Consider the following 15,109-nt stretch of genomic DNA (forward strand, 5'->3'; position numbering starts at 1 on the left):
TTGTATCACATGCAATAAAGTGAAATTTCTTGACAAGGTCAGAAGTAGTTTCTTCTATGTATGAGCTCGACTGAGGGGTTTGAGATAACCACCTGAAATGAATGAATGTGGTCAGTTCCCAGTGAAAAATTCCACAGAATTGCAAAGAAATACCAATTGTGTAAAGAACTATTGTTGATAAGATGCAGATTTCTCTTCTGTTAAATTTAAATTGGTGTTGAACATGTACATCGCTATGACGTAAAATTCTTGCATTTTCTGGAGGATATTATTTAAGTACAAGGTGTAAACAGATGACATTTGGATATGATATTCTACAATATGTATAGATTAGGCATGCTATATTCCAGATTTGTATCTTTAGTGATTTTTGTGATATGTGATTTTGAAATTAGTATGCGTTTATGATATTTGGTATTTTATTTTTGCCACTGAAATTGAACATAACATTTTTATTTACTTATAATGAAGTTGCAGCTGAAATTGTTTGAAAAAAAAAAATAGACATAATCATTATATATCGAATTATATTGCATGTTCATATTTACTTTCATTTAATTCAGTTTTATTTAATTCAGTTTTATTTGATAATACTTTAAAAATTGTCTATCAGTGGAGTTTTGCCATTACAAAAAATGCAACATTGACTTTTCACACCTCAAAAATGAAGGCTGAAATTGAATATAATTATACTTTTATTTTCTATTGTCTTTTTTATATTAGGAATGATGAAAGCATCTTTGATGACATTTTGATAGGTTATTTTTTTTATGGCAGCTGCTTTCAAAGTTGCCATCTTGCAATTTAAGCATGAAAATTTAAGCTATGTTTGTGAATATTAAAATGGCCATAATTTGAAAACTAAACAAGATATCTTTATAATTTTCGTTTTGTTTTTCATGTATTGAGGTGTACTTTTCTACAAGAGGATAAAATTTAGTCATAATTGTTTGTAACATTTTTACTGCCGGTACCTACTAATACACTTGTCACTACTATCACATTATGACAGAAACAGAATGTTAATACATAAGTTCAATACTATTTCATAATAAAGGGACATCACTTCAACATTACACTAATAATACTACCTATTCCCTTTTCATAATATATGCACATTAACAGCAAACAATACATTATATATTAGATTTAAAATAAAACTACAATAAATAAATTTACGTATTTACAGAAAATAAATATAATTTTACTATATAATACTGGCTGCGATAAACTTAACATTTAAAAAAATATGGTGAATAATGTAGAGTTAAACTCTTAACCTACACCTATAACCACACTTCTGATAATTTCTGTGAACTGACATTAACTTCTACACTTATATTACTTTGAAAAGGAGGCTATATCCTTGAAATATTAAGAAAAACTTGGACACCATATAATACACAATTGATTCAAGATAAAACAGTAACATAAAAAAAATTAAATTACATTTCTTACCCATTCTTTCAGTTCATCTACAGCTCATACTTTTACATCACAGCTTCTAAAAACCTTATAAATCTCTCTCTCTCTCTCTCTCTCTCTCTCTATATATATATATATAAATATATATATATATATATACACACACACACACACACACACAGTGATGCCAAAAAGAAAGTTTGCACTTGTCATTTTTTCAAAAACTGCAAATTTAAGCTAAATTGAATGTAACTGTTTAAACAACCTATACCGCATTTGATTTGTCTTTTCTTCCTATATAATTTTACTTATTGATGTTTGACTTATAATTGAAGTATCCTAGTGTTCACGTCAATTTAAAAAATTAACTTCAAATTGAGAAAGCAAAAAGAAACTTTGCAGCAACAAGTGAGCTGAAAACCAGCTTAAAATATCCACATTTTAGGCAACAAAGCATCTCTAATCGTAATTGTTGTTGTTCCATGTTATACAGTGTAACATTTAATCCATATGCCTGACTTTCTCTTAGTGATCGTCAGGAGCTAATTAATCTCCACCATTCTGGTTTATCCAATCGAGAAATCGGCTGCAGATTGAAATGTGATGCGAAAATGGTACATATGACTGTGCAAAAGCACCAAAACAACAGCAGAGTTCGTGATGTTCCTAAATATGGTCATCTTAGAATTACTTCTTGCAGGAAAGACAATGCTACCAAGATCTGCAACCTCAGAAACAGATTTGAAACAGCTCCCCAAATCCAACAACAGTGTAATCGTGTTAAAAAGTGCTCTCTTTCTACAGTTAAAAACAGATTGAAGGAATTTAATTTGCAAGGCTGTGTTGCAAAATTCAAGCCAATGATTTTTGTAAAGAACAGAAAGCGCCGTCTAGACTTTGCCAGATGCAATGAAGATTATAATTTTCATATTGGTCAATAGTGATTTTTAGCAACAAAAGCACGTTCAATAGACTAGACAGTGATGGTAGGCAGTATGGCCTCTCAAAGAAGGATGAAGAATTTAATCCTAGGTGCATAGTTTCAATGCTGCAAGGTGGTGGAGGCTCAGTTTTGGTGTGGGGCATTATTACTGTATCAATAGTCCAGGGCCTATAGTTCACTTGCAAGGTCGAATTAATTTGTACCAAGTACATTAATATGCTGACTGAGCATTTGCTACCCTACTCATCTTCATGCGGGATAATGCTACCATTCACACAGCTAGCAATATCAAGAGGTTCCTTGAAGAGCATTATATTCTGTGTTTGGATTGGCCTGCACAATCTCCAGACCTCAATCCTATCAAAAACGTATGGCATTACATCAAGCAATGTGATAAAATTTCAAATCTAGAAGAACATTGAACAAAAAAAAAAAAAAAAAAAAAAATTTTTCAAGTAATGCCCAAAAGATTATCAAATTACAGAAGGGCTATGCTACTAAATATAAACTAGTTCATTGTGTTTCTGTTGTATTTGTGTTGCATTAATGTTCTAAAGTTACATTTAAATAACAATTTTCCATTGTGCAGAGTTTCTTTTTGACTTCTCGATTTGAAGTTATTTTTTTTAATTGACATGAACACTAGGATACTTCAATTAAAAGTCAAATATTAACAGGAAAAATTACAAAGAAATAAAAGGCGAATCAATTGAGGAATAGGTGGTTTAAACAACCAAATTCAATTTAGCTTAAATTAGTGTTTTTTTTGGAAAAAATGACAAGTGCAGACTTTCTTTTTGGCACCAGTGTATATATATTGTGCACACGTGTGCGTGTGAAAAAGAATATAAGGATGGAAATTCAACAGAGTGATGTAAAAGCAAAATTTGAAAATTAAAATAAAAGACAAACAAAAAATCATAAAAGAACATGCACTAATTCATTAATTTACTGCAACTTCCCCAGAAATAACAGCATTCATGAAAATATATGTGGTAGGCGATAAAAGCCAAAGCCATGGCAGAGAAGAAAGGGGGGGGAGAGAAGAAAAATAGTAAGGGATGAGATAAGGGATTAAGTGTCCAAAATAGCAGCAGGAGGAGGGGAAGGAGTGAAAAGGGCAGATTAGGTACAAAGGTGAAATACAGTATGAAAAGAATGGGTCAGTATGCTGGATAGAAAGAGGGTAGGTGTTGTAGATTGCTAAGCGAAGAGGTACAGGCAGAGGCTAAAGGGTCTGTGTCCAGGAGATAGAAAAAAATAAGATAAAGCATTATATAGTGATATAGCATTTTTCAATAGTATATACTGGACGGGAATGAGAAAAGTTTAAAAAGAAATCCCCAGGTATCTATTCAATATTATTATTTAAATATGTAATCATAGCTGCTTCCATAAGGTATCTATGCTGAGCATTAGCATAGCCTAAACACAGTTTAAACTATGATTGAATTCTAGCATGCGAGAGGAGATTCATTTAACATATAAAGTTATCTCGTCAAATTTCAAAATCAGACCCAAGTAGTATTTAAGCTGATAAGTCAACTGTTTCTCACTCACAAACTTTCAATTTTTTTTTTTTTATCATCAAATATAATAATATATTTATCTACAATTTAGTCTTAAAAATTACTTAGTCTGTCCAGATGACTGCTAACATGAAACATTTTTCAATAATTATCTTAAAATAAAAACCAGCAAGGGAGATAACTAATTTTAAATTGAATATAATAGTTGTGTATTTTGTTTAAAACTGAAATGTGTTCACAGCATCCTGGGCGCACACATACCACACATATATATAATAATAATAATCATAATTATATAAAGATTAGGTAGAGTCTATGCAGATATACTTTTTATTACCGTTTTATCTGCTTATGTTTCGGTTATCGAATCGTATCAACGATCCAATAACTTCAGACTTTACAGAAATAATTATTACTAAGATAATAATTATTTCTGTAAAGTCTGATAAAGTTATTGGATCGTTAATACAATTTGATAACCAAAACATGTGTAACTAAGCAGATAAAACAGTAATAAAAAAATATATATTTGCTCTGCAATAGTATTGAGCACTCTCTTCAGGTTTTTACTAATTACTATTTTTGCTATATATATATATATATATATATATATAACTACTTAATTTACTTACATAAAATTAATATACGAAAGTATAGATTTATGTGTAAACTTTAAGTATTTACTTCAAAAGTGCTCAATACATAGATAGAGCTAGTTAGTAAGTTATAAAATATATATTAAAAACGATAAACAACCACAGAATTCGCGCATAAGCCTGAGGAGTCCTAGAGTGGATGAAACGCGGAATATTCAGTGTAGCTTTTAATCGCCATATATATTTTATAAATTACTATATATATATACATACATACAAATTGTAAACGCAACCCATGTCACTCACATGTACCTGAATGGATGTGTGTAAATAATATTTAAAAAACATCCAAGAGCCAATCATAAGTATTCATCATTAGTCACCAAGATTGTGTTTTTAGATTGTGGTGGTGGGAGGAGGTGTCCTTAAATCTTTGAATTATTGTTAGTATTAGTGAGCGCAAGAAACCTACACAAGATATTTGGAAGAGGATAAGTAGCAATCAAATAAAATAAACAAGCACTTACCCCGGTGACTGCTAACTCCCACTTGCCAATTCTAGGTGTATTTTCCTGGAAGGTTGGGTGTGTGAAGACGTGAGCACTTGTTTGCCAACATACAAAACCTTTTTTTATTCATTCTCTACTAAGAGCTCTATGGCAAACAATAAAACCATATGGTTGGGGGCATATGGAGACTATGTTTTGGTTTTCAACCCAAAGAGAGCAAATTGAAGTGAACAGATTAATGTCCTTAGCTGTTAACTGTAATGAAGGGTAATGCATTCTTGGTGTAAAGAAACATACCAAAAATGTTTCATGTTATAAATTGTTTAGACATCAAAGGAATACGTTGGATAACCACTTTTTATATTGTCATACACAAATATAAAGTAAATTTTATATTGTCATACACAAATATAAAGTAAATTTTATATTGTCATACACAAGTATAAAGTAAATTTTATATTGTCATACACAAGTATAAAGTAAATTTTATATTGTCATACACAAGTATAAAGTAAATTTTATATTGTCATACACAAGTATAAAGTAAATTTTATATTGTCATACACAAGTATAAAGTAAAGTTTATATTGTCATACACAAGTATAAAGTAAATTTTATATTGTCATACACAAGTATAAAGTAAATTTTATATTGTCATACACAAGTATAAAGTAAATTTTATATTGTCATACACAAGTATAAAGTAAATTTTATATTGTCATACACAAGTATAAAGTAAATTTTATATTGTCATACACAAGTATAAATTAAATTTTATATTGTCATACACAAGTATAAAGTAAATTTTATATTGTCATACACAAGTATAAAGTAAATTTTATATTGTCATACACAAGTATAAAGTAAATTTTATATTGTCATACACAAGTATAAAGTAAATTTTATATTGTCATACACAAGTATAAAGTAAATTTTATATTGTCATACACAAGTATAAAGTAAATTTTATATTGTCATACACAAGTATAAAGTAAATTTTATATTGTCATACACAAGTATAAAGTAAAATTTATATTGTCATACACAAGTATAAAGTAAATTTTATATTGTCATACACAAGTATAAAGTAAATTTTATATTGTCATACACAAGTATAAAGTAAATTTTATATTGTCATACACAAGTATAAAGTAAATTTTATATTGTCATACACAAGTATAAAGTAAATTTTATATTGTCATACACAAGTATAAAGTAAATTTTATATTGTCATACACAAGTATAAAGTAAATTTTATATTGTCATACACAAGTATAAAGTAAATTTTATATTGTCATACGCAAGTATAAAGTAAATTTTATATTGTCATACACAAGTATAAAGTAAATTTTATATTGTCATACACAAGTATAAAGTAAATTTTATATTGTCATACACGAGTATAAAGTAAATTTTATATTGTCATACACAAGTATAAAGTAAATTTTATATTGTCATACACAAGTATAAAGTAAATTTTATATTGTCATACACAAGTATAAAGTAAATTTTATATTGTCATACACAAGTATAAAGTAAATTTTATATTGTCATACACAAGTATAAAGTAAATTTTATATTGTCATACACAAGTATAAAGTAAATTTTATATTGTCATACACAAGTATAAAGTAAATTTTATATTGTCATACACAAGTATAAAGTAAATTTTATATTGTCATACACAAGTATAAAGTAAATTTTATATTGTCATACACAAGTATAAAGTAAATTTTATATTGTCATACACAAGTATAAAGTAAATTTTATATTGTCATACACAAGTATAAAGTAAATTTTATATTGTTATACACAAGTATAAATTAAATTTTATATTGTCATACACAAGTATAAAGTAAATTTTATATTGTCATACACAAGTATAAAGTAAAATAAGAAACAAAAAATTCAGGATAAGATTTTCTTTTTCTGTCGTTCTGCTCATCCTGAGCTACCCAAACATAAAATAAATATATCGGTTCCTATTAACCACAGGCAAAGCATGAAAATCAAAAGGTATACCATGAGAATAAATCCTTCAAGATTGAGGCAATTTGTATGTTTGTTCTAATCCAGACAGCTCCAATTTTTGGAGAGCTCAATTTTTCCCCACATTAAAAGCCAACTTTGGGTCTGTCTCCGTAGGGAGGAAAGTAAATAAGAATTAGCAATTTCTATTACATCTTACTCAAGTATTTTCATTTTTTCTATTTAAAGGAACAATTATGCCAATCAGATTCATTTTTTTTTTTTTTAACTAATTCAGGAGTTACATATTCTTCTTGCTATGTACGGCATAATCACGTTGACACACCGTGCCTGCTGGACCACCAAAGTTAAGCAATGTTGAACCTGGTCACGACTAAATGGGTAACTATTTGTGACTTCCAGGTACTGTATGTGCTCTCCGCTTATCTCGGCATTGTTTCCAGTCGTCCTGGACTTTTCCTTGCCACTGGACTCAAACAGTGCCGATTCAGGAGAGGTGTGGTTGGCGATTGCACAACCCATGCCTCACAATTACACATGCAACTGCCCCTACAGGGGGTATCCTTTGTCTTTCAAGACTGAACGGAGGCATCACGCGATTCTTCTTGCTGAGCCTCCTTCCATTCCTCATTGAACTAGGAAAAAAAAAATATATATTTTGTAGCCTAATATTGTCTATTTAGATATGCTCTGCTGTTATATATTAATAGCGTTGGTCTTTAGAAAAATAGAAACTATATGCAAGAACAATTTTCTCTCACAGACATGCACACCCGTATTACATAAGATCTGAAAAACATTGGTACCATCATTTTCAAATCCAAACAAACGATACCTATAATTTATAACCTTTATTCAACTCTCTTCAGCTACTATATCTGCCTCCTCAAAAGATTTTTCAGGAAGGCAGTCATAAATAGAGGCTAAAGAGAGTGTAAAAGGAGACCAATTATAGGTCCTCTGTGTTTAGACTTGAAACCAACTATATCAATGTTGTTCTGATCTTTTGTAATGCATATCTAAACATTATTTTTTAATCTTCTTAATAATTTGATCACTCTGCTAAGGTTATCTCCCATTAACCATATATATATATATATATATATATATATATATATATATATATATATATGCATATACGCATATATATATACATATATGCATATATACATATACATATATATATATATATACATATACGCATATATATATACATATACGCACATATACATATATGCACATATACATATACGCACATATACATATATGCACATATACATATATGCACATATACATATATGCACATATACATATATATATATATATATATATATATATACTTAGATGAGTTCATCACGATACTCAAGTAATATAAAGAGAATATTACTTTACAAGGTGCCAACAATGTCTAAAATACTAAAACAATAGTTTCATATTTAGTAAACCTGGGTCTGTTTGTCTTCAAGACTGATTAATAGGATAAAATAGATTTTTTTATTTCATCATAATCTGTTCAAATGAGCAAAAACATTACTGATAAAAATAAATAAAACCTTACCCCCCCCACACACACACACAAAATCTATTGTTATTAATAACTAAGATCTTATCAAGCAAAAAAAAAATGACTGTCTAATTTGGGTGTAAATTTGACAGATTTTTTTGTTGGTTGATGACATCTTGGTTATTAATCATTATAAATCAAAACATTTTCATACAAGCATAAAAAAGCCTATACATCTCTCTCTCTCTCTCTCTCTCTATATATATATATATATATATATATATAATCTGAGGTTACTGTTTTCTAGAGGTTAAATAACCAATGAAGTTTTACAAGGTTAATACAAGAGTGCTCAAAATTGCAAAGTTTGCTTTCATATAAGCCATATTGCCTGAAGAGGTTTCTAGTTATTGGTAACTAGCTGACTGAAACATGCTCATGACTGTGTAGCAATATATTACTGCTTATGTAAAAAGAAATAAAGTGTGTGTGTATATATATATATATATATATATGTATACACACACACACACACATTTGGATGAAAATTTCAGATATAACAAAATTTAAAAAAAAATATGTTAAGATTGGTAAAAATTATTTTTTCATTCATATAGTTGACATTTCAACCTTCCTTAGAGTATACATATTAAATTCAATTTTTTAAAAAATTCAATAATAATATATTTTTTAAAAATTCTTACATATATATTGTTTTCACCATTTCCTAAATAGGCTCACATTCCTATCTTGAAATTTCTGAGAAAAGGATAAATAATTTGAACGATTGCTCTCAACTCTAATGTTATTCACATGTTTCATCTGATGTAACTTTGGACCTTTTTCATATTTCTTTTCAGGACTAGTCATAGAAAAATTATCACAGAAACCTTTATTAACTGGAGTAGCTTGCTGTTGTTCCATCAGTCATGTCCATGTTGAAATCAAGTAATTCATAATTGTATTACTAGTATCGCCCATACTAAGAATTGGACCATGACCATTCAGAAGACTATAATTCTGTTCCATCTGCCTGCTTCCCTCCGGACTACAACTTGGATGTCTTCAAGTCCAATGTTAACAAATTCCTAATGAACCGCCCTCTTAATTAAACACTTCATCAAATCTCCACACTAACGTAATGTACTTGCAATAACCCTTATCCCTGAGTGGCTTCCGGGCCTTGATAAGTGGTGATCACTGTGTAAAAAAAAAACAAAAAAAAAAAAACTTTGAATTGATAATAACTTAGCACTTTCATTGGTTGGGTTCTTGAGGTTACAATAATCTGAAACAACAATATTATGAAAACATCAGCTAAAATGTTATGAAAATAACACCCAAGATGAGAACAATCGTCTGAATAATAAAAAAAAAAGTTCATGCTCCTGATCATTGTTTTCCCACGAGAGAACAAGGTCCTGACAGAAACAATAATCATACGAGCCAGTGAAGATGTTATAACAAAATTAATTTTATTTAATAAATATATTACTAATTTATTATATTCATAACTATAATAATTATAGTCATAAAGAATAAACATATAATAAAAGAAAAACAAATGTTTTTGAATTTTTTAAATGGAGATTGATTATTCGTATCATTTGGATTCTTTCGACACCTGGTGTAGTGGATAAAGTACTTGGTAATATTCATTTGTAGATTTACACACTCCTGGAGATTGAAGGTTACACATGCAAAATGCAATTGCGAATTACTTACAACTTTTATCCAGTCATGGCTGACAGAATGAGAGCATGCCATCCCCATTGATTGAATAAAGGGTTCCATTTGAAATTCTGTGAAGATTCTCCGAGTTAGACAGAAAGGGTAAGAAATGCCTATTGCCCTCTCAGGAATGCTGATAATATGACGGATAGACATCACCCTAAACTCTTGACCTGAAGTTCAAGAGCCACTGCTCAAAGTGAAAAGGTTTTACAATATGGCTGACTGTGACACCATCAGGGATCACATCAGAGATACTATATGAGGAAATATCTTTTCTCTTCCTGTTGGAATTAGACCACTGAATGGTTCAAAGCGGCAACTGAAGTACATGTTCCCACATGTAAGTTCTATAGCAAATCCCACTCTCCCCAATCATTTACTTCTACTTATGCAGCTGCCATTGCCCAAAGGCAGCATGCATATCGTAGATTTATCCAACATAAATCCAGTATAAATAGACCAAAGTTTATAGAAGCTAGAAGTAATTGTAAGGAAATAGCCACAGCCAAGAGAGAATATAGCAAAATCACCAGAAAACGCATTGAAGCGCAGAAATTAGGAACTCATGACTTCTGGAAAATCTATAACAATGTAGTAAATAATGAGCAATCAACAATTTCCCCACTATCCAACAATCTCGAAGTTGCTTGTGTGGCTTGCCCGTCAATTTGCTTCCAACTCTACTTTGAACCCAGCAAACAATTCCCTCCCAGATTTTCATCTGCAGACAGAAACCACACTAGATGATCTGAAAATCACTCCTTCTCAAGTACATGATGTCATAAAAAAACTAGACACTTCAAAAGCATGTAGCCCTGATCTCATCTCATCTCTACTATTAAAAAAATGCTCCGCTGAGGTTGCTCCAGTTTTCTCAAAACTTTTCTACAAATGCCTTAATGAATCTTGCTATCCTGACTGCTGGAAAACAGTTTCCATGGTACCAGTTTACAAGAATTCTAGTGAAAGAACTGACCCATTAAATTATCGCTCCATCAGCCTCCTCTCTCTTTTCACCCAAATATTTGAGTCTATAATTAATCAAGCGCTAGTCTACCAACTCACAGTTACTAAACTTCTGTCCGACCAATAGTATGGGTTAAGACAAGCCTGTTCTGTTGCAGATATCCTAACTGTAATCTCTGAACGTATATACCATGCAGTGGATAAAGAAGGGGAGGCTAGGGCAGTAGCCCTAGATATATCTAAGGCCTTTGACAGGGTATGACACGATGGTCTTCTCATGAAAATCAAATCCTATGGTATTACTGGTACAATACTTAACATAATTAAATCCTTCTTAAGTAAGAGAAGAATCCAGGTTGTGTTTGATGTACGTCAAAACAATATGGTATAAATGCGAGTATACCGCAGGGGTCAATTCTTGGACCTTTATTATTACTGATACTCAGAAATGACCTCCCTGATAAAATTGTCTCCGAGATGGGTATATTTGCTGACGACACCACGCTTTATAACAGACATGAGAAAAATGAATGAACATGTATCCAAGGCAATGGCAGAAACACTAGAGGAAGACCTCCGGTCTGTAGTGGAATGGAGACAAAAATGGATGGTAACATTCAATGCTGCTAAGATTAAACCTCTCTTCTTTAATAACTCCAAGAAACCTTCTCAACCACTAATAGCCATGACTAATGATAAATTACCAGAAAGTACTTTGTTCAAACTCCTCGGCTCAATGTTCATGGTGAATATGAGTTGGAACAGATACATTGAGTGCATTGCCAAGGCTGCTGCAAAGAAGGTGGGCTCTCTCTACCATACTAAAATGTTACTTATACCTGAGAGTATCCTGTACCTTTACAAGGCCACCATGTATGGAGTATTGTTGCCACATTTGGGCTGGTGCATCTGCTACTAGTCTTCTCTCTTAGGCAGAGTTCAAAAGAGAATTATCAACCTAATAGGTCCTGCGCTATCAGTTAGCCTTCAACCACTGTGCCATCAACAAAATGTTGCATCCCTCTGCCTGTTTTACAAGTACTTTAATGGTAGATGCTCCGACAAAGTATAAACCCTTGTACCCATTCGACATAAATACCCCCGACAAACCCAACAAGTAGCAAAATCCCACCCTTACACAGTAGAAATCCTTAGATGTAAGAAAGCCTTCTAATCTAATAGTTTTTTTCCTCTAAGACTGCTAGACTTTAGAATTTCCTTCTGGGTCCTGTTTCCCAGACTGTACTGACATGCAAAAGTTTAATGTAATGTTAACAGATATCTTGCTGCTCAACTCCCTACATAGTACCCCTACAAATTATGCCCCAGGTAGTAGCCCCCTACATCAACGTGGCACTGTGCCTTGTTTATGGTGAAAATGCAATAAAAAAAAAAAAGAAAAATTCCCCAAGTTTGACAAGATACACCTGAAGAAGGTCGGAGGTTACATCGACCAAAACATTGAGAAAATAACACTCAAAATAAGAAGAGTAGTTTGAAGAATCCAAATTCAATAGAAATTCTATTTTCTCTATTAATGATATCAATATCCATAAGAACCAAACTATTCCAGCAGATCTTGTGATCATACAGTTGTCGCATCTTCTGGTTTCACAATTCAAATCCGTCTAATCATTGCCTTGTCACCGTCTTACAATTGCTGAAAGTCTACTTTGGCCAACGGCTAGGTCTCACTTGCACAGAGCATTGTACTGTGAACATAGGAGTTATAAGAAGGCGAGGAGTCTCATGTGAGGTAAGTAACGAAACAGGTTAGTGTTAGGCAGTTTTCATTGATGTTTTGATTCATAATAAAAGCTATATGTACCGACTGCCTTCATTTGCATTTTAGTGCTGAAAATCAAGATATGGTCGCTTAGGTAATACCCATCAAAAAGAATATCTGGTCGCCAAAAGAAGGAGTACCAAAGAGTCACCAAGAAAACAATGCCATCATGCAACATTTTCAGCAGAATTGCTAGAATTTTTCCAGAGATATATTTGATTTTCTTTTCCAAAAGTAAAATATGTAGTAAAGATATGATAAAGAGAGGTAATCCTAACCGACATTATTTATCTCCTTCCCATGAAAGTTAGACACAAGGTCGTGTGGTTTTGAGAAGCCAGCACATTTATTCCAATTGGAACAGTTTCTCTTATTTGAATAGGTATTCCCACAGAAAAATGAAATTAGAAAACAAAACAAAAACAAACCGGAAAATGTTTAGAAATCATATATATATATATATATATATATATATATATAACTACTTCATTTACTCACATAAAATTAATATACGAAAGTATAGATTTATGTGTAAACTTTAAGTATTTACTTCAAAAGTGCTCAATACGTAGGTAGAGCTAGTTTGTAATTTATAAAATATATATGGCGATTAAGCTACACTGAATATTCGGCGTTTCATCCACTATAGGATTCGTCAGGCTTATGCGCATAAGCCTGATGAATCCTATAGTGGATGAAACGCCGAATATTCAGTGTAGCTTAATCGCCATATATATTTTATAAATTACTATATATATATATATATATGTGTATGTATTTCTGGACATTTCCCCAGTTAATCACCCACTCCACAAATCTTCATTAAAAATACCTGAAAGAGGAGGTTCTCCTGTTTGGATAATATAAAAAAAGAATTATATTAAAAAACAATAATAAAAACAAAACACTCCTAAGAATATTAAAATTAATGCAAATATAATTATCACAAACTTGAATTATGTCCTCTACAAAATAAGTGTCTTATTAATAAACATCATTTACCAAGTAATAATATCTACTAATGAACAACCTTACATCATTAAAATATCATAAACACTTAGTGACATTTTAAAATAAGACTCACCAACTATAATCATTTCTTCTGTACTTCACTAAAACATTTTTGGAATTTAAAATATCAAAACTTAACACCTATCATAAAATAGAAATTTAAAAGTAAAAAGCAAATATTAGTTCACATTTTCTTTAGCTAATTGAGAAATTAGCTAATTTAAAATATTTGCTAAATCAAACTTATTAAACAGTAGACATGAAAGCATTATTAACTGAGAGTATCATTATCCACTAACATATATGCACAATTATATTTGTAATAACTTTTCATGATGTAATTGAGACCAATTTATAGAAATTCAGCTGAAATTGTATGAAGGGCAATGTAATGCCTCCTATTTCTTTTATTCCACCCAAACAGATCAGAGAGGATTACATACTGCATTGTTATAATGATTGAATTTATTCAATCAATTACCTGAAAGTTTCATCCCTCTATTGCAGATATTGACCGTGTGAGACTAAGAAAGCAACCCTAGTTATGGAGGTGCATCAAAAGCAGACATCAATCATTGAATCTGTGACAAAAGTATATTGAGAATGGTGGTAACTATGTAGAAGGTCACTTGTTTTAATGGTAACTCTCCTGTCTTGATCGCTCTTCAATTTTTTTAATTAAAAAATATGAGGCTTTACTTTTGGAACAACCCTTATATGACAAATCACACTCTGGTGCCCATTCACAGCTATTAGGTTGGTGCAAAAATAATGTTATTTTTTTTATATATAGTTAAATTATTTTTGCCATATCCATAGCCCTTGAGCCCCTGGAGAGGTATAGGCCATCTACAACTTTGTAGATGCTTTTGTAGCGACTGAGTTCTTTTTTTTTTTTTTACGGGGTGAGGGTGCTGGCCCCACGCACAACCTTCCCAGAAGATACATACAGTGCCTAGCCTTCCCCATCTGGTACTGGCCAGGCTCAATGTTGCTTAACTTCGATGATCTGGCGAGAACCGGTGTGTCAACGTGATTGTGCCATACGTAAATTATTTTTGCACCAACATAATATTATTCATTGCTGGCAAAAGTGAATTCAGATTGGTGGTGACTA

The 15,109-nt window shown here is 31.2% G+C and overlaps 1 protein-coding gene across 4 annotated transcripts in view; it reads right to left on the reverse strand.

Moving 5' to 3' along the window:
• LOC145286272 (AP-3 complex subunit mu-1-like) overlaps positions 1-15,109 on the reverse strand; it is a 142,464-nt gene that overhangs the window by 23,939 nt on the left and 103,416 nt on the right. For 2 of the 4 annotated variants that reach the window (XM_080135109.1, XM_080135108.1), the window contains one exon: positions 5,021-5,065. The exons of the other annotated variants lie outside the window; for them this stretch is intronic. In XM_080135109.1, coding sequence (XP_079991235.1) covers positions 5,021-5,065 — 45 coding nt within the window. The remainder of the gene's footprint in view (positions 1-5,020; positions 5,066-15,109) is intronic. 4 annotated transcript variants of the gene reach the window in all.

The sequence above is a fragment of the Euprymna scolopes genome, chromosome 10 (assembly GCF_053919585.1).
Source record: "Euprymna scolopes isolate OS-2025 chromosome 10, ASM5391958v1, whole genome shotgun sequence".
Classification (NCBI taxonomy): domain Eukaryota; kingdom Metazoa; phylum Mollusca; class Cephalopoda; order Sepiida; family Sepiolidae; genus Euprymna; species Euprymna scolopes.